The 22326-nt window shown below is 37.4% G+C and overlaps 1 protein-coding gene across 2 annotated transcripts in view; it reads left to right on the forward strand.

The window, feature by feature from the left end:
- The window catches only part of kcnj6 (potassium inwardly rectifying channel subfamily J member 6), a 59681-nt gene extending 38941 nt beyond the window's left edge, over positions 1-20740 (forward strand). For both annotated transcript variants that reach the window (XM_060896471.1, XM_060896472.1), the window contains exons 2-3: positions 72-996; positions 16007-20740. In XM_060896471.1, the coding sequence (XP_060752454.1) occupies positions 96-996; positions 16007-16350 (1245 nt within the window). In that variant the 5' untranslated portion in view covers positions 72-95 and the 3' untranslated portion in view covers positions 16351-20740. The remainder of the gene's footprint in view (positions 1-71; positions 997-16006) is intronic.
- The last annotated feature ends 1586 nt before the right edge of the window (positions 20741-22326 follow it).

Here is a 22326-nt window from a genome sequence, read left to right on the forward strand (position 1 = left end):
GATTATAATTAGCTGATTATCCAAGCTGCATTGTATATAAGATGATCCAATCTCATATATCTTGCTTCTAGGCTCAGACCCTTCCAGAAGGCCAAATGGAGCAGGATGTGGAGAGTCCCGTCACAGTGAGACAGCCACGGCTGCCCAAACAGGCACGAGATGACCTGCCCAAGCAGCTTCAGGACACCGATCGAGTCAAGAGCAAGACCCAGCGTTATGTGCGCAAGGATGGCAAGTGCAATGTGCACCACGGCAATGTTCGCGAGACCTACCGCTACTTCACAGACATCTTCACCACGCTAGTGGACCTGAAGTGGCGGTTCAACCTCTTCATTTTTGTGCTGGTCTACACAGTAACGTGGCTCTTTTTTGGCTTTATGTGGTGGCTGATCGCCTATGCTCGAGGGGACCTGGAGCACATAGGTGATAATGCATGGACGCCGTGTGTCAACAACCTGGAGGGTTTTGTCTCGGCCTTCCTGTTCTCCATTGAAACTGAGACAACCATTGGTTATGGGTATCGGGTGATCACAGACAAGTGCCCAGAGGGCATCGTGCTTCTGTTAGTGCAGTCGGTGCTGGGATCAATTGTGAATGCCTTTATGGTGGGCTGTATGTTTGTGAAGATCTCACAGCCTAAGAAACGTGCAGAGACATTGGTGTTCTCTACCAACGCAGTCATCTCAATGCGCGACGGGCGCCTCTGTCTGATGTTCCGCGTTGGTGACCTGAGGAACTCACACATCGTTGAGGCCTCAATCCGAGCTAAGCTGATCAAGTCCAAACAGACCAAGGAGGGGGAGTTTATTCCCCTCAACCAAACAGACATGAATGTGGGCTATGACACGGGAGATGACCGCCTCTTCCTTGTGTCCCCACTCATCATCTGCCATGAGATCAACCAGCATAGCCCCTTCTGGGAGATCTCCAAAGCCACCCTCGCTAAGGAGGAGCTGGAGATCGTTGTGATTCTGGAAGGCATGGTGGAGGCCACAGGTAGGAATACAGACATGATTTACTTAAAGCAAACCAGAAACTCATAGGCGTCAAAGATAAAAAAAAATAAATAAAAATAAAAAAAAAACAGCTCTCCTGCAATCATAGAAAAAGACCTCTATTTCTATAAAAGTTAGTGCTTTTGAAAGCAAGATTTTATGCTTGGTGTGTTTTATGTAAAAATCCTGCATCATGTTTATCATCTGTGAGTCCATTGAAGGCCTTCGTATGAGGTCAGAAATGTCTAACTGGGGAGAGTAAATGAGATGATCTTTCATTAGCAGAAGAATAAAATCTGTCTGGCTGGCAGAGAAAGACTCTCTGCAGACAGAGATTCCACGGATAAGATGGAAAGGAAAGCCATTGCCATTAATGAAGAGAAAAATACATCATACTGCATCATACACAGGCAGATAAATAGAGGGTTCAAAATATACACTTATTTAATTTGTGATGGTCTGTGTGATAGAAATCCAATTAAATTCAATCAAATTAAGTTTATGTATTATGTATTTATGTATTAAGTTCTATTCAGTCATTACACATTTTATACATAAAATGTATGAATAAACTAATTTATGTGGAACTTTCTTATTTTTAATTACAAATATAGGGGGGAAATGTACCTGAAACATTTACCTAATTCCTTTTCTGAAACCAATTTCAGTTACACAAAAAAACCACAGGGTGGAAATTAAAGTCTCCATACATATGGAAAAATACCACTCTTTAGCAAAATGTTTCCTACTCAGTTTATGTTATACATTTTTCCCAGTAAATCTTTACGAATGCCTTTGACTAAAGAAGAACGTATTGAAAATCTTCTCATGGTATGTTAACACGAGTACATCATGAGTGAGAGAGACGACTCTGTGCATGTTTACAAAGAAATGGCAGTCATGTAGAGGATGTAGAGTGGATTAGTAGTGAGACAACAGTGTCGCATGTAGTAGGACAAACAGCTCCATTCGAATCTCTGTTCAAATGTTATAGTACTTATTGTTATTGTAGTCAATTATGTAATTGTTGAGCTATCATCACTAATTAGTGTATGCAATAACAGAGCAACTATTCATATTTGCCTGAACTGAAAATCAAATTTGATGCTTGAACTACTAACAACTTTAATTTATTTATTTTATTTTTGAAGTTCAGATTTGTAATGAGTGGCTTTTGTAGTAAGAAGACCATACTATTAAATCTAAGAGAGAGAGAGAGAGAGAGAGAGAGAGAGAGAGAGAGAGAGAGAGAGAGAGAGAGAGAGAAATTAGAATCAAGAAGATCAGATAAAAGTCCATATGTATACTAGCAAGGATGTAGTAAGAAGACCATACAAAATCTAAAAGAGAGAGAGAGAGAGAGAGAGAGAGAGAGAGAGAGAGAGAGAGAGAGAGATGATTTCTTGTGGTGTTGGGTGACCACCACAAGAATATAAAAATACTTGACAAAAATATATTTGAAAAGAAATAAAACAATTTTTTTTTCAATTATCATTTACACTGCACAAAGCAAACAGTGTAAAAAACAGTACAATTAAATCCTATATTCTCAGCATGAATTTCTTTTCTTAGAATTGTAACTTATAAAATTATAGAAAGGTCAGTTATGAGGATTAACCATTTTTTATTTTAGTGCTACATTATCTGACATACAAAGTTTGCTTCGCTAGTGTTATTCTCTCCAGCCATTCAAAAATCTTTTTTCTTCTAAACCTAAGTGTAGTAATATTACTAACATTACTAGTGTTGGGCTGCTAACGTTAATGTATGTATAAACATCCATGCATTTTGGAATAAAGCCTATAAAAACATATATCTTCCAAAGATTACTCATAAGGAGTCGAAAAGAGATGTCAACAGCTTGAATGGTTCATCAGATTTCACCTTGCCATATGTGTGGGAGTGGTTAATGCCTGATACAAAATGTCCAAATGCAATAAAAAAAGAGATGAAGAAAGAAAGAAGTATAAAATCAGGAGCAGGAAGTAAGTAACATTTTAACACAGTGATCTCGGCTATTGCGGAATGAGGCACAGAGTCATAGATCATTCCAGGATGAACAAGGTCATTGAAAGAAGAGCTTCAGCATTAATCCTGACTTTCATAGATCTTAACTTGTAAGGTTGTAGCCTGTTTAGAAGGGATTTAGGTGGAACATGGCCAGAAAATAGCAGCAGTGCATCAAAATGAGAGCAGAAAATTCTGGCCTGTCAAGTTCAGCACAGTGCAGGAATAATGTGGTTGTTTACCTCAGAGGCTTTTAAAAGTCTTACCACGTTTACATTAAGCAGAACTCTCTCTAGATTTCTTCCATGCACTTGGTTCAGATGCAAGTTACATCTCATTCAAAATTGAGCACCGTTCATTCCACAACCAGCACAGGTTATTCTCTGGGCAGCAGAAGCCAGGCTAATTGGAAGCAGCATTTGACCAAGTAGGATTTTCAGGGTAATTGTTGCAGATTACTATTTTATGAGGCATTTAGCCGGTGGAGCTGTGCTAGTGCAAGGAAAGCAGATAATCTGTTATTAGCCGCAAAGCCGAGGCCGCTTTGTTAAGCACAGGTGAGGCAGAGCTGTCCGCCTGGGACTAAATTATAGACTATGGAATGATCAGCACACGGAGGAGAAATTGCTAGCACTAATGGGCATGCTCATTTTAATTTCTATTGAAGATGTTGAGTAAATGAGCTGAAGAATAAGAAACATATTGTGAGCGATAAGGCTGCATGTGGTCCAGGTTTTAAACTGGAGAAATTGTAGGGGTGGACAGCTTGAAGCTGTGGGGGCAAAATCTTTGAGGTCTTAGACATGCATAGTTACATTGTTTGAGACTTTAAGAAAAGTCTTAGTTTTAGAAAAGTTGAGAAGGTAAAAGTTAAAGGTTGTTAAGGGAAATAGAATTCCAGGTTGGTAGAAATAAGTTTAAGGCTGTGTGGTTCGAAGATCTAGATCAACTGGCAGAACTCAACAAAGTATTTCAGTGGACCGAGTACAAAAATAGTACAACAGCAGAACTATTAAACATGTAAAAACAGGTTGCATTAGCAATAGTAAACACTTCAGTTTGTGTAGCATATCCTCATTCGATCACATGTATTTATGTGAAATGTTTAGCTGAAGGCAGCTAACTGGACCTAAAACTAGCTCTGGGGCAAAAGAGCAAAAAAAAATGTTTTTACTGACTTTCATGATATGTCGTTTTATTCAGCTGTTCTATATCTCATCTGTCTAGAGTCGGTAGCAGTAGTAATAGCAGCAACATGAATTACCCCTACAAAACAAAACATAACCTCTTCAAGTTGTCTAATAAACATAATTGTTAAGGATTAAATGTGAAGATTCCATGCTCTCACTACCGCAGGGAACCAAGGCAGCCACTGAGGGGTTAACGCTCAGTGCCCGTCCCAAGCCCAGACAAGATGGGAGGGTTGAGTCAGGCATCTGGCATAAAACCTGTGCAATAATCTAAATGTGCGGATCAGATGATCTGCTGTAATGACTCCAAACAAGAAGCAACCAACGACGACAATTAAGTAAAGGATTTTAGGACGCTAGACCTTTAAAAATTGTACTTGCAAAAGTTGTTAGTAGGTAGAGTTGAGGCTGTGTGACAGGAGGGCAGAGTCTCTGCTGCCTATTTTGGGGCAGATGATGTTGCATTTGCTTGCCTGAGTCAGTGAGGCAAGAGTAATTCAAGTGGGTGACTCCCACAGGATTTAACAACGTTCTGCAAAACCACACACACACACACACTTACACACACTGTTAGTCCATAGGGAACACTCAGACAAATCTGCCCTGTGTGAGTTCCAGCATTTTAGAGCTTATGAATGTATAACCTTCTTGCAGTCTGAACTGTCCTTTTTATGTGGTTGTCTATATTTGATTTTTATGTGTGTTGGAGAAGAAGAGAGCAGATACCTAAGTGGGAATTAATTATTTATTACTCTTTAAAACCCTGCAAGCATTTTCTTTCCAAATGAGCAGAATAATTGTGCTACACATGAGTGGAATTGAAAAAAGGGCTCATGAGTTTCGATGGTTGTCTAACAGGATTACCGTGAAAGCATTCAGGTTCAGACTGAAGATCATACTGTTAATTACCTTTTAACAAAAAAAAAGACACCGGCTGGAGATTTGGAGATGTTGGCGAATTAGGAGGAAGATCTGGGAGAGTTGGGGGGCTTGAGGGTATGCATTATATCTTGTAGATATGTGTGTGTGTGTGTGTGTGTGTGTGTGTGCGTGTGTGTGTGTGTGTGAGTGTGTGTGTGTGTGTGTTTTGGCATGTCTAGACTTTTCATTTCAAGCTGCTGCTCCTGTGTGTCCTTGTAGCTGTTTTTAGAATTCATGGACAGCTGTCATGCCTGAGTCAGTCCTCTACTTTTGTCCTCCCTTTTGTCTGCTCTCTCTCTCTCTCTCTCTCTCTCTCTCTCTCTCTCTCTCTCTCTTACACACACACACACACACACACACCTAAAATGCTGATTATACTGGACTTACTGGGGGAAACACTATGACAAAGGCCACTGTGATAGTTTTCATAAATGATGCCAATATAATGATCTTTATTGAAGGTGTATTTTTAGATCTCATTATGCTGCCGGTGTCAGAAAACCCAACTGATACATTCATTAATCAAAGAACAAAGATGACCCAGAGCTTTTATTTAGGAGGATGATCATCACAAGCACTTGACTACGGAACTAAATAAAGGCTGAACATGGATTTTTGCATGTTGGGTTGGAACAGTCAGTCGAAATTTCTGCTTTTCCAGCAACTGTGATTCTATTTTGAGTGGTTTGTGAGAGTGGTTGCTATAGAGATGGTGTTAGAGAGTGAAATAGAGAGTGAGAGAGAGAGAGAGACAGAGAGAGAGAGCATGTGTGTGTATGCGAGTGGCAGGAAAACCCACTGATGTTACACAAGTCTGTTATCTAAACAGCCCAGTACCATCACCATCATAAACATTACTACTATTACTACTATTTATTATTATTATTATTATTATTATTATTATTATTATTATCAATACAGTATAAAACCTAATATATTACTAACTGCAATCTCCTAAAATTCTAAATTATTTGTGTTTAAAAGTGTTTCTCTGGTTTCTTTTCATTTTTAAATATTTTTTGTATAAATTAAGAATAAAGCATCGTGTTGTACCATGAAGCACCACAGATCCCAACACAGCTCGGTTGCTGGGCTTTAAAAGAGCAGACATAGAACATGATGATTTCAGAAAAATCTGAAGCAGTTAGCAGTGAAACAGATTTTTCTTTCTAGAGAACATGAAGGAACTCTGGAAGAAACCTTAGGATTTCTTGGGTTTTGAAAGAGTCTCTATGATTTTTCTACACAATGTTTGAAGAAGTGTGAGCTTCAGCTTATAGGCACATATTTCCTTGAGTGGAAGATAAATGTGTGAACAAAAATATCTGAAATGTTCGGGGGTTTTTTTTGCACATTATAGCTTACATCTATATGACAGGAGAATAAAGTGTGCATACTGTCAGGTAGTAATTGTATGAATCTGCATCGTGTTTGTTCGAGCTGCATGAGATGGACGTTTGGGATGGGGTTAGGCCTCTTTAACTCTTTTTACCAGTATACTGGTGTTTCATTCTGCTGGTGGAATGGAAATCAGCTTATCGGACTGAAAATGGAACGAATTATTTTATCATGACAAGTCTGATATAAAATTAGGACACTTTCAGATCTTTTTACCTCTGCTACCTTACACAGATACGCTTTCAAATTTTAGATGCTTGTGAACATTCACTTGGGGTGACTTTTTACACCATTTACTTTAAACGTATCAAATTTGTGTGAAAAAAAAAAGAATAGCTTTGGGGTTTTTGTGGAACTTTACTATAAATATATTGCTCAATACTTATCAAACTGTGGACACGGGCACACCCACACACACAGACACACACACACAGACACACACACACACACCAAAGGTGGGCAGACCTGATATCAACACTGCAACATTGAAACTTCACAAATGCTGTGAACAATACAAACGTACATTCTCTCTCTGTACTTTATACACACACACTAACCATCAACTTAAGAATACATATACACCTGCACATTCATGCAGTTTTAAGCCAGTCATTTGTTAGATGACATTGTGATCTGTAGTGAGAGCAGGAAGCAGGTGGAGGAAAACCTGGAGAGGTGGAGGTTCGCTGGAGAGGTGGAGGTTCGCTGGAGAGAAGAGGAATGAAAGTCAGTCGTAGTAAGACTGAGTACATGTGTGTGACTGAAAGGGAGGGAAGTGGAACAGTAAGGTTACAGGGTGAAGAGCTGAAGAAGGTACAGGAGTTTAAGTACTTGGGGTCAACAGTCCAGAGTAATGGAGAGAGTGGGAAAGAGGTACAGAAGCGAGTGCAGGCAGGTCGGAGTGGGTGGAGAAAGGTGTCACGAGTTCTGTGTGATAGGAAAATATCAGCGAGAATCAAGGGGAAGGTGTACAGGACAGTGGTGAGACCGGCCATGCTGTATGGTTTAGAGACAGTGTCACTGAAGAAGAGACAGGAGTCAGAGCTAGAGGTAGCCGAACTGAAGATGTTGAGGTTCTCTTTGGGAGTGACAAGATTGGACAGGATTAGGAACGAGTACATCAGAGGGACAGCTCATGTTGGACATTTGGGGGACAAAGTTAGGGAGGCAAGATTAAGATGGTTTGGAGGTTCAGAGGAGGGAGAGTGAGTATATTGGTAGGAGAATTTTGGACATGGAGCTGCCAGGCAGGAGGCAAAGAGGAAGGCCAAAGAGGAGGTATCTGGATGTAATTAATGAGGATATGAAGCTAGTGGGTGCAAGTGTTGAGGATGCAGAAGATAGGGATAGGTGGAGAGAAATGATTCGCTGTGGCGACCCCTGAAGTGAAAAGCCGAAAGAAGAAAAAGATTTGTTAGCAGTGCAAAAAAAAAAATCACGTGCATTCAGTTCAAGAGCATCAAAATGTGGACAAAGTGTGATCTCAGTGACTTTTTATGTCATAGTTGTTTGTGCCAGCTGAGTTGGATTCAGTACTTCATCTTATTGGGATTTTCACACTAAGCAGTCTCTAGACTTTATAGAAAATGGTGTGAAAAACAAAAAGCCAGAACCAGACAGTTCAAGATTAGAAAAAAAATCACCTGGTCTTTCTTCTGTCTTCAACTGTCCAGTTTGAGTGAGTCTGTGTCCATGATAGACTCAGAGTGTTGTTCATGGCTGTAGAGACACCGTATGAAGAAATACGTAAAGACAAACATATGATCCAAATGAGCACTGAGCACATGTCTAATTTAGACAGTGAAGCAGCAGTGAACATTTGGATGCCGTCCTCTCCTGTATCACACTGGACTACATTTTGGTCATAAAAGAAAATGTAGAATTAAACATGGCAATCTGTCAGTCATGAGGGATGACTGAGCTAGATATGTTCAACAAATAACTCCTCCATACAATCCATCTCCTCTGCTAATGAATGTCTTGATACTTTTAGAGGAAAAGGTCAGTATACATGCTTAACAAAAATAAGCCAAAGCTTCCAAAAGAGCTCACTGAAATAAAGACCTCTTGATGAGTACGATGCATAAAGATGAAAAAAAAAAATGAATGTGAAAGACAATTTAGATTTACGTTGCACAATGGCCCATGATGTTTTTTCACCAACATCTCTGATGTATGCACTTACAAATGCTTTTGTCAGTTGGTGTGAAATCAACAGTAATTGGAACAGTGGCAAAATGAATCAGAGGAGAATTTTCTTAGAGCAGCTTGGTCAGCCTCATGAGAGGAGAGAGCGTCTTCCCAGATCACAACTTGTATATTGCCTCCATGACTGCAAAATGTTACATTCTGTAGCTCTAGATATCTAAAGAGCAACAAGAAAGACATGAAAAATTGGCTGTTATGCAGAACGTGCCATAAGGTTGATCAAGGGTGCAAACACAATGGGTTGTATAAAGTTGTGATCAGCTCTTGATGCTCATTTTGTCTGTTGAGTATTTGCACTGTGAAATAGAACAAAATGCATATCTCTATTGGCAAAAACATAATGTGCTCTGTCTTTGAGTGTGAGCCCCCACACACACCACTTCCCCAGTGATTACATCAAGGCATCCAGTGATGCAGATGGTGTTTGATACAGGGATGTCACAAGAGGGAAAAAAAGAGCACTGTTTTAATGTCTATTTTCAGAAAGTGTACAAAACATAACACATTACACATCAGCATATAGGCCTAATTTATATTGCATTAACAAACCTATATAACATGACTAAAATCTACATCAAGAAACTAGCTAGCTAATGTACCTCGGTCACATTTCTACTGCGCTAATTTGTTTAACTAATGTGTCTATGGTATTTGGCTGGGAAGCACCCCAACAACACAGTTTTAAACATCAAGAGACATGTACGCCTTCAACTTCTCTATAGTTTAAACGCTCAGTGTTTCTATAAGATATGTATATTTGCCCGGCCATTACAGGCTTGGCCAACACTTAGGACCATTTAGCAACAGCCAGAGTGCCAAGGATCTTCTACAGTTACACCATTTGTGTTAGTTTAGCCAAATAGCATTGTCACCTTTTAGATGTAATCTATAATACTAATAAGTGGATAACATTTTACCTAATATCAAGCCAATTAAAAAATGTAATTCTTCCTAGTGTTCATGCTATTATAGTCATAAACCAATAATATTTTATGGCCATCTACAGATGTGCTAGTGTTAACTACATTGTGTACATGAGAAGGTCACAGCATGATACAGTGATATATTTAACACTGATATACTACAAATGATTGAATTCTAAACTTAGTGCATTCGATTAATATATTGCGTACAGAAGAGCATTTGTGTACCTTGTACCTTGAAAGTCTAAATAAAAATACAAGGAGTGGAAAGTGAGTTTTTTAAAAGCAATTACAATTTCAGTGAAACTACAATCTATGTAAAGTGTTTAAATCTATTTATAGTAACAAAGTACAATTACTCGAGTATTTTCTATTCCTGCCCAAGACAGAAATGAGAAACAATGGTCTGAATTCATATGTAGGCAACACCATTAAACTGAATCTGACAAAGCAACATATAATCATTTCAAGCAAACAATGGTGATATACCAGAAATATATATAATTGTTCATGAGCTAAGATCATTTTTAGGTTGGTGCAGTTCCAGCCCTGTCTGGGTGGATGTCTATACTATTAACTGATTAAATTCCTATAGGAAAGACACACTATAAAGAAAATTTTTCTTATTGAGGAAGACAAACTGAATTCCACACCACAAAAAGGGCTCTGTGTGAAGCACATGTTTTCGAGGCACAGTGTTCCTTGCACACTGCACAAATTCGATGACTTCTTGACAGCAGTGCTGTCTCACCAGCACAACGGGTTATTACTCAGCAAAATGTATCATGCTGCTTTAGGATGTGGCCCATGACTAAAGAAATGTAGTTCACTTGGTAGTGAGTCTCATTGCTAGTTTAATGTGGATTTAAAAACTAGTTTGGAATTTATTCAATTACTCAATCCATGCCCTTTAAACAATGAAAAAGGCTTAACAAACAAATGAAGAAGCTGGTTAACAGTCTTAGAAGACCAATGACCATGGACATGAGTAGAGTTTGCATGTCAAAGCGGCTCCACTGCAGAACTCTAAGCTCAAATCACCTGAGTTTAAGTTGTTCATTAACTGAAGGTCTTCAGGGTACATCCTAAACTAACATCTTAACTAAATGATCTGTACCCCAAGAGGCAGCAGGCATAAATGAAAACAAGTCAACTCAAACATATATAGATTGAACAGATTTGATACTGTACATGATTTTGAAGAATTATGAAAGCTAATATGTTGCAGGAACAGTGTAAGAAATGAAAATCCGGTTCAAGAGTTCTTAGACATACTCCACAAAGATGTGAGTTTCCTGTATAAAGATTAGGGCAAACTCGTGTGACTCTAATGCAAATAATTCTGTAGGTAATGTTACCTATATCAGAGAAGGAGCACTTGGGACAAAATCCATTTGAACAGATAATTTCTGACATAAAACACATGTGGCAAAGCTGAGAGTTGGAGCTGGATGGATAATATAGCAAATTTCACACAGTAAATATTAGTCATTCATGGGACTAGAATAATAACCTACTAGCTGCTAAGATATGTGGATGTTAAATTGACCAAGGAACACATTTCCAGTATTTAAAAATTTTTCACATTCCATGGACTTTGTATTGTACTCAAGGCAAAGTGTACTAATGAATTGTGTCTTCAAGAAATGTCTTTCAGTTCTTTAAAAAAAAAAGACGTTTCATGGTCAGAAGGCCTATGGTGTATTCCGTAACATTAGAGCTAAACACAGCAATGGCTATTATACAAATCTCATTCGAACAATATGTAGAGCAGAGGATCACATTACAGATGCGTAAGAAGAACCACCTAAAGAGGGACCGCATGTAATACACAGCCAGTGGCTGAGTTTATTCTTATCAGAACTGAGTCCTTCTAATTACTGATGATAGCGTTAACATTAACGATAACAATGAAATTTAAATATATAAATAGATTTGTGACAAAAGATTCTTTGGCTTGTTCTTATATTGCAGATAACTTCTGTATAATCCTGACATCATATCAATGTAGTCATGCTTACTTATGGCAACACACTTATTTTTAGAATTTTTATGTTATGTAATTGGGTTTCTAGACAACTAGACAAAGGTTTTATTGATGTTGTGTGAATTACTCATATGTCCAGAAGTGATCCTAAAGAAGTTTACTCTAGACTCTACTCTAGATCTAAAGCCTGTTAATTAAGTTGGAACTCTTATGTTTCTAAGTAAAAAAGTTAAATATATTACCTGAGTAGTGGGAACAGTATTTTTTGGCAGGCTTACTGTATATCCAAAGTCATTTAGATTTGAGCTTAGCAGATATGAGGAAATTACCTTTCTCAAAGACCCAACAGTGGCATCTTGGTTGGACCAGAATTCAGTACGAGGTTAGAACTCACCAACTCATCAGTAATCCAGAGCCCTATCCACTGAACCAATGCTGTCAGCTTGTGCCATATTATCAATAGAGTGTGAGTTCAAAATCCTAATGATTTCATAGCCAGCTATGGCCAGGATATCAAGCAAGCAAAAATTGTCCAGGCTATTTGAACTAATGTATACGGAAGAAGGCATTTAATGCTTCAAGTGTTTAGCTCCCCAGTGACATACCATGAGTAGCAATTGGAAAAGATGCACCGGTTTCATGTGTCTGGTAGGGAGGACTTCACTATACACTGGTTTATAGCTTTGGTGTTATAAGGCAGAGTTAGCTAAATTTGATCACATACAAAAAATCTTATGTAGTAAATGTAGAAATAACCAAATAATAATGATGTGAGTGCTAATTTAATTATGAATTGCATTTGCATTGTAGAAGAAATGGAAGTAATCTTTTGTATTGTTAGCTCCAGAAAAGAGTATGGGGGTGAAGTAAGAGGTATCAGTATGGCCATAGTGAGGCAGGATATGAGTTGGGTCATTTAAACAATTGGATTTAGTGTTTTTATCTGTAATATATGAACAATAAATTGTACTCAAACACGTCTCTAAAAATCCTGCAAACACTGCTGGAAGGTATGTCAGACCTGTAGGAAATGCTAAGTGAATGTTAATCATATGCTTTAGAACATTTAGTTCTGGCTCTGACAATGAAAGCTAGAGTCTCAAGGGAAAAGGGTTATTTAAGAGTGCTTTAGATAGTTAACGTGTTCTGCTTTAGGCTTTCTTTAGAGACATGTTGTACAAAAAACAGGTATTAACTCCTCAGAAGGACAACCTGAAATTATTTTTTTTTACATAAGCTAGATGTCACAGGTTTAGTGACATTGATACTTTGGTACAAATCACTAGTTTACAAAGAAAAGACGTCTAGCTGTTATTCTTCACAGTTATGGAAGAGCATCAGCACGCTATGACATGTTAATGATTGCTACATAGATGTTTAACAATTTTCAGCATAACAGGATTTAGCTTCTAGCATTAAAGAGAGGAACTTCTACAGTAATCGGTATCCGGTGTTGTCCTTACGTTCCTCATTTATGTCCACAATATGAGGAGAGGTGTATAGTGTAAGGTGTAAGACCACAATATGAGGAGAGGTGTATAGTGTCACGTATGGAGAAAAAAAAGATTTCCTTGTTATTCTTTGTTGTTTTACATTTCTGCTTATTTATAGATTAACTATACTCTTATGGTGTATGATTAGTGATAGTGCTTGAGCTAAATGTCAATGTTGGTAATTCATTTATCCCTTTGTTTTGTATATTTTGGTCTTGTCATGTACTCATCCATTTAATCAGGCATTTAATAATTTATTGATTGACTACTCAATCATTTACATGCGAAACAACAATCATTAGACTTGTTATTTATAGTCATTGTTATACTTGTTATATGTCATTAGATTGTAGTTATACATTCTTGGCCATTGCTCAGTCTCACAGACTCCAACAAGGGATTGTTGGAATGTAAATATATGAATCTGAATACATTCCTGTCGTGCCATGACATTTATATATGACATTTAATTTTGCACGTAATCTAGAGAGCAACACTTTTCACATTGTAATTCAGCAATATTTTGTTACACTCATGGGTATTGTTGCACGTGACACACATATACATACACTGAGATGATCTGAGCATTGCTTGTTTGCATGCTGCTCACACACACTCACTCACACACACGCACAACATGCACTGTAACCATGCTGAGTCAGCAAGTTCAACAGGAACAAGGGAGCAAAAATAACAGCTGGCAGCATCTTCCATGGTTGACCTACTGCTATGGCGATGAGAAAGCTGCACATACTATATGTCATTGTAAAGTGACCACATACACCCAGAGGTTTATGCACCCATTCTGCAGTAACAGGAGAAACAGCAGCCTGCCTACATAATTCATTACTTTTTCCTCATAGCCATTGGCCTTCCTGGTGTTCTCCCCAGCTATATATGTATATATATGTGTGTGGGGGGGGGGGGGACAGATACAGTAGCAGTACATAATTAATGACCAAAGAGATAAGTAATACATAAATACTGTAGAAACACAGTCAATATAGAATAAAGTTTACATTTAAATACCATTTGAGAAAAATACTTGGTGCTACTCTGCACTGACGGCATTACATGGCAGGAGAACTCCTGTGTTGCACATGTGTTTGCCTCTGATAACAGAAGGAACACTGATCACTCCTTACACTGACCTTTCTCTCACTTCTTCCTGCCAACTTTCTTTCACTCCAGTAGCGCAGGAGCCTAATCCTCAAACCATATTCTCCCAGCTTAGCATCATCAGCCTACTGATCCAGGATCAGCTCTTCCTCTCCTTCTAATCATATTCACCAGGATATAAAGAGCAAAAACTGCTCCTGCATCAGCCAGCTGACAAGGAGCAGCAACTAGAAAGGATCTGGATTTAAACTGACGTGATAAACTGAACCGCTCAGATGGAACGTTTCCGTGTTCATGTGTAGCAGAAGCTAATGCTGTGAGGACTAGGCAACTGTCCAGTGTCCAATGTCCAAAGCTAAAGATTGTGAATATATAGCTTTGCACACAAATTGCCAGTAATACAGTAGGATTAGTAGTAGGTAAAAAATAGGTAAAAAAAAATACATGATTGGTAAATGTTTTTAGGCTTTATTTTTTAATATTTACAAGACAAAAAATATTGAACACAAAAAAAAATGAAAAAATACTGTTTGTAAATTTTTAACATTTTACTATTTTTAATCTTAAAATACAAAATTGTAACATCAAACCAGCTGCTTCCCCTCTGAGTGTAATTACATTAATAAATCCAAAACGATATCACTATATCCTTGATATCTCAGTAAGGCATATTGTTACATAATTTTTCACAGTATCTATATCACGTCAATTATAAAGGTGACAGCAAAAAGTTTGAAAAAGTCACAAATTATACGAAAGCACCTTCTAATAATGTTTATATATATTATTAATTATACATTATTACTTATATCCTTTTATGATTCCATATTAAGAAGGAACCTTTTAACCATCAGTGTGTTTTTGCCATGCCAAGTTTTTGCCATGATCTTTCAGGGCGAGAAGTTCATTGAAGAAAAGTAGATGAGATTCCATGATTGTAAAATTGTGCATTACAGGTAAACATGTAATATATTTATTTATATAATCTATTATTTAACACAGCACATGTTTTACACTGATGGTGGTGTACTGCTGTTGAGGGTAGTTTTGTGTACTGAAGCTGTAATTTTGTGTAATTGTGTAATGGCATTTAATTAGCCTGAGGTAGGTGGACATCTCTGTCTGAGACTGGTTACGTTGCTTATAGCCTGTATGTGTCTCTGTGAACATGTTTTTATATCTGACATGGGAAGGCATATGGGACAGGCTTGATATTGTTACAGTCCCAATGAGAAATACTGATTTACAGCTTTGAAAGAAAGAAAGAAAGAAAGAAAGAAAGAAAGAAAGAAAGAAAGAAAGTGATAAAGATTAAGATGACAGAAAGAACTCTATATCACTCACCTCTAAATTAGTATACACTGTGCTCACACGTCTTCCTGGTGAATAACTGCTCCCCTGTATCATAGTGATAAATGGTTCGTTCAAACTCACACCAGACTGCTTTACTACGTACATCAACACAATGACAGATAACGGGGAATGTGATATTAGTACAATTCTTCTAAAGAACATAAATAGCATGACCATTTCTGCGTATACATTTATTTAGTAACGATTAAGAGATCAGTATTTATATGCATTCCAGTTTAGATTCTTTCATTATACAGAGATATTATTTGCGATTAGTACAGTAATGCAATTTACACAGAAAAATGTGGTTGTTGTTGTGTGTGTGTGTGTTTACCTCACTTTAGATCAGTTAGTTTAAATCTTCCAGGCATGCAACCTTTCATCATTGTGTTTTTTTCTTTGTTCTTTACAGGAATGACCTGCCAGGCTCGCAGCTCATACGTGGCCAGTGAGATCAAGTGGGGCTACCGCTTCATGCCCGTGCTCACGCTGGAGGATGGCTTCTATGAGGTCGACTACAACAGCTTCCATGAGATCTACGAGACTAACACGCCGAGCTGCAGCGCACGCGAGTTGACCGAGATGAGCACACGTTCACGTCTGCCACTCTCCTGGTCCGTGGCAAGCAAACTGAGCCAGCAGGGCCTGCTAGACTCACACAATGATGATGAGGAGCAGGAGAAAGTGAGCAGAGAGACACAAGAGCAGGAACGCAATGGTGACATCGCCAATATGGAGAATGAGTCCAAAGTGTAAAGTGAAACAAGCAGGGCAGGGCAGAGAGTTTGCTTCCTCTCTCTATTTCACAAAAATCACGTTTATCAGACATCACATCAGAGGAGGGTGATATGACAAAAATATAGCACAATACATGAAGGCATTTGTACAATACACAATATATAACAAGGTATAAAGACTTGCTGGCAAACTGCCAGTAAAGCAGTAGTGCTGCATTTAAAGCCATAATATTTAATAGTGAATAGAAGGGAAAGAAAAAATTCTTAATAAATATTAACATTTTACAACATAAACAAATAGAACAAATGGCTTACATCTAATCATCTGCTTCCAACTTTGTAGTTGTTATAAAATTACTGACAATATCCGCAATCTCAGAATGTGTATTGTGACAATTAGTCATGCCAATCTTATATCGTCATATTGCCCAGTCTATATCCTCAGTATCTCTCTCTCTCTCTCTCTCTCTCTCGGCCCTGACACACCAAGCTGACTGAAAGCCTACTAAATGACTGTAGTTTTGTAGTATTTTGGCCCTTGTTAGCACAGATCAGTGCCAATTTAACATGTTGTGAGCACGTTAGTTCTCTAACTCACAGAATTATACTCTCAAGTTATTATTATTCCTTATTTGTCAATGCTAGCTATATTTAAATTACAGACAGACCATATAAACGGTTTCTGAAACTATATACTGGTAAATGTTGTACAATTCTTACAGTTGTATGTAATTTGGCATGCAATACTTAGTGTTTCAACTTTTCTCTTTTTTAGTACTAATACATAAAACTGTCTTCAAAAAAAAAAAGACACAAGGCGAACTTTATTCAGCTTTGGTTGGTGCTAGTGTTTCAAAGTCAGATTGGTGTGTCACTGTGGAGAAGTGACTTCATGCCAGAGAGAAAGCAGTTGCACTGGAGGGGGATGTAAATTCTAATACACAGGTGGTATTGCTTTAGATTTGTGACATGAGCACAATGTGCCACATTAACAAGTAAAACCTTTATTACAGTGCTCTTACATTACAGCACTTTATCTCTTCAGTGATATAATCAGTCACTCGTTTAAGTCCCTTTTATAGTTCCTTGCATCTTATTTTATTCGGTGCATTGCAGTCATGCCACACTGAAATGCAAACACTGTCCAATCACAGCTTGAACTGAATTTAGGGGTGTGGATGACCTCTGAGCACAAATTCCCAGTGGTTTTTGCATCCATATAAAATCCTTTATAGTTTCTTACATTTTATGTAAGATTTTATATTAGATCATTAATACTTACATGTGATAAAACTATCAATATTTCACTCTAAAAAGGTTGCATAAAAGATGTCAACAAAATTCTTAGACTTAATTTTAGCAAGAAGTAGGATGAAAATTGTTGAAATTGCTGCTTTGTTTGAGGATAGTGACATGCTGATGTTTCCTAATTGGAACTTATTACAGTATAGTATACAGTATGTGTATAGGTATATTTTTGTATTGTGCATTTAACACGTGTGTATTCTTCCAGAGTGTATAATTGCAGCTGATTACGTTATGCAAACCCATAAAAGAAAGCGCATGCAGTATGCAGGAATGATGCTGTCTTAAAGCAGGGCAAGAATTTCCTTGATAAATCATGTTCCTTTACCATGCTTGTAGTATGTTAAACGTGAATAAAATACTTATCTGAAATATCCAGTAGCTAGCGATATTTCCCTGTTACTAATCCTGGAATAAGAAAAAAATAAGAGCAGAGCAGAACAGCCAGGGATAGCTAAGCAGTACATTTGTGACAGTTTCTGATTAATTATGTGTCCAGATTATTAAAATAGTTAACAAATGCCTCTTCTTTGTATGAAGGTACACTATTGCTGCAAGCAAGTCTAAAAGAAACGTGATAATTCTTGGTCTTGTGAGCTGTAAATGTTTTAGTTATTTTAACAAGTTTATCTTGTATTAGTAACAGATATGAAAAGCTTGATGAGCAATAAGTGCAGTAGAAAAGAAGAAATAAAGAAAATATAAACAGTAACCCCTAGTGGAAAATGATGCTTTCAGGTCCTTCCTCGAACCCTACCACAGTATGTGTGCTGTGATTGGATAGTGGTTGCATTTTAGTGTGGCACTGCTGCAAAGTAGTGATGAAAGCACTGCGTCACAATCCAACAAGGAATTATATTCTTTTATTATGTGAAGTCATCATTTAATTCTTGCAGGAGGTTTTTTTTATTATTCTGGTAAGTTGTCCTCTTGCCATTCAGTCTGTTTACAGCTTTTCATGTTTGCCCCCAGTCGCTTTTCTATCTGGCATGGATTCTTTTCCATGTGTAACGGCCCTAACGCACATTCTCTCACAATCACACTCACACACTTTTGCACAAACCCAATCCCCTCGCTTAAGAAATTAAACAATCTCTCTGCCTTTCTGTCATCTCTGCTTTGCATTGCTGGACACCAGTCTGAGATCAGCTCAGGAAAGAGTCCTAAAAGTCGGGCAGAGCACACAGCCTCCTGCAACCCCTCCGTATCACTTTTCCTCTTCCTTGCTCTCCATATCTCTCGTGCCCCAAAGAGACTCAAGTTGGACAAACTCAGAGGCTTGGGCAAACTGCATGATTTCAAATAATACATTTTCTTTAAAATAAAAAAAAAACAAAAACATTATTTTCAGATTTTTAATTGAAAGATTAAAAGTTATATATGTATATGAATATATAGATATATTCTAGGGCATTTACATTTGTATTTTTTTGTACATATATTTCAATAACTGTTTTGTTTGAGATGAGTGAACATTTGACAGGTAGCTGTTTGATACTATGTTGATTTGGACCAGGTGTGTATATTCTGCCTTTTGGAAGAGGATTTCTTTACCTTCTGGGTTTTCAGAAACATATATGTATATATCTACGCATGTACAAACCTTAACTGTAGTTGATTTACTCTGTATGATGTATATAAACGATGGTAGGTAGTTGTAGGTGAGGCACAAATGATCTTTTACTGGATGCAAAAGCTTTAGCCTGGAGTGTGCGAGTGATTTCTGATGGAAGATGTGTTTGGCCCTGACTGTGCATGTCTGCTCTGATATCCCACTAAACCTCAACATTCACCTTCAGCCCCCTTTAGACATCCGTTACTTTCTACAGACTCTTATTACTTCACACCTTTAAACAGAAGGCGTGTGCATGTGTGTGTGTGTGTGTGTGTGTGTGTGTGTGTGTGTGTGTGTGTGCCTCAGGTAGCCTCAGGTGCTGTGTGAGTGTGTAGCTCCCAGATGACTCATGGTGTGCTGTTTGCACATGCTCTCCCTGAATACTGAGAAACATTTCCTATTTTAATTGTCAATTGTTCATCTGGCAGTCATAAATGAAAACATTTTTCCCCTTAAGGCCCCTCAGGTAAACGTTATTGCTCTTTGATTGACACTCCAAAAGAGAGTATATTTCTATACATTTTACATATTCCTTCACAAACAGCAACGTTTGCTGTACATTTTGGGGATTTGGGCTTTTACCTCAAGCACTGACATTTTAGATCATCTTTTTTCATTAAACCTAAATTTTTTTTCTTGATCATGAGCAACCAAAGAGACCAAGCCCTGTATCACTAAAGCAATCTGAGAATAGAAATGGAAGCTGTTTTTCTTTTTTAACTGGATGTTTTAAAGAGTAAAACTAAAATTTGTTACACCAGAAGGGCTTTACATTTTTCTCATAGAAAAAAATGTAAATCATGTTTAGCAAGAACTAGCAACACACAGGACAGACATCACTCCCCCAGGACCTTATTATTGATTTCCAGCTCCTTCAAGAAAATAGATTTAGTTGATTATTAAACTTTCAGAAGGTGCATTTGAAATTGGTGGCATAAATAAGTATATTTCATACTTCATATATTAACCTGCAGCTTGAAATCTGTATAGAATTATAGCATGCCAAGTATACATAAAGAGTGAAAGCATTTTGACCCGTTTTAAGAGAGACGTTGTAAGGCTGTTAGTAAGTTTAGAATCAGAAAGGCAATGTGCACCACTCTCAGTGTACATTATATTTGCTGAAGTGCCCTTTAATCGTGCTCCTCAACGGACTGAGAGACCCCTCTCCTTTTAAGCAAGCCATCCAGAGGGCAAGACAACCTCCCACACACACAGACACTCTCGCTCTCTTTCTCTCTCTCTCTCTCTCTCTCTCTCTCTCTCTCTCTCTCACACACACACACACACACACACACACACACACACACACAAACACACACACACACACACAGCCTGTGGCTGAGGTTTTATATCTCAGCTCCTCTGCTCATCTTCACATGCACATTGACTCCTGTGTAACTCGATTTTCTAGGGAGAAGTATTGTCAGGAACACTGGACATATTTTACTTTAGTTATTCTTTTTGTTTCTTTTAGATATTGATTTTGAAACTCTTAACTAACAAGCCATACTATGGTACAATAGTCATCTTTAGTGTTTCCAGAAATATTTCATCATGATTTTGCTGTTAATTTCTATAAATACTCATGAAATAAACCATATCCCAATATTCCTTTTGTGTTTGCTAAAGATGGTAGTATCCTGTCTTTATTTCTGTCTTGATTTCTAAGATAAGTGAAAATCCCAGTCGTAATCCACATTAGTACACTTTATTATTATGTACAATGTGTACATAAGGTCAAACTGAACACCATTCTATCTGACTCACTTTTTTTTCTTTAAGCCTTTACAAACATGCACAGCAATACAATTAACTTTTTCTACTACTATCAAACTATTAAAATAACTGAAATAAGAAATACAAGTCAAGTAAATAGTCATTTAAATTAAGGAACTAATACATTAGCATTATGCATTTTACAAATGCATTATTTTATATTTATTATAAGCTTAAAAATTACATTATTACTATTAAAACAACTGAAGGAGTAAACGTCTTGAAAACCCCTAATTAGGCATGTTGCAAATATCCACGGACTCTTAAGAGAACAGGAACAATGCTGAGGTAATTAATGACAGATAAACATCAAATGTCTTATGTTTGAAACTGTGTTTCTGGACTAGAACACAGTCCCTATTTGTGATATGATTTTGAATTAGTTTGGCTTTATTTACATGATTATGAAAGTCTGTAAAATAAGTTATGGTCTTACATGTCAATTGTCCACAATGTGGATTATTTTCCTCTAAAAACATGTCCAAAAAGACTTTTTTTTTTATTTTTTATTCCTTTTAGACCACAACAATTTGATTTCCTTACTTTATTTCCTAGCTTGCATACCTTTCTTGATCTGGTCTGATCTTCATGGTTTCCACACAGCTGTAATCATACAGTCCACCAGCAGAGCAGTGTGTTGGGAGAAGGTTTCTGCACCCATCTAAATACACACTCCACTACAGTGCTAATACTCATTCATTAGCTCTTGGACACTTTAACAGGGGAGAGCTTATTTTAATTAGGCCTGGGGCATAGATTTAGAATACTCTCACATGGTAATTAGAATGAACTGCATAATTATGCAACTACATCATCTGTATGAGCTGCTTTGAAGTATATATGTATTAAAATTGCACTAAACCCATCCTTAACAATGAATTAGTACTCAAAAAACAATTTTCTTTATACTCAGATAGAGGCTTCACAGAACTATTTAACACTATTTTCTGGTTCAATATTGAGCTATTTTTGCATCAGATATTATTAGAAACATCCAGATATTGTGCTGTTTTCATTGCATATAACGAGGAAACAGACTATTACCTGTTTATTTCCTATATCTGTAAAGTCAAGTAAATTAATAATGAGTTCAATAAAATGATAAGTACTAATTAAAATTTAACTGCCATTACGGGTCATTTGGCATATAAATGTGTGGCAATGAGAGTGTCTCTTTTCAGAGAGTTGTCCAGGCACAACTATTATATGTAGCCAAGAACCTATTAGTATCCAAAGACCCCTTAAAACAATTCTTCCTAAAGCTGTAATGAACAATTTTTTCCCCACCTGTTTAGT

This window comes from Tachysurus vachellii, chromosome 20 (genome assembly GCF_030014155.1).
Source record: "Tachysurus vachellii isolate PV-2020 chromosome 20, HZAU_Pvac_v1, whole genome shotgun sequence".
Classification (NCBI taxonomy): Eukaryota; Metazoa; Chordata; class Actinopteri; order Siluriformes; family Bagridae; genus Tachysurus; species Tachysurus vachellii.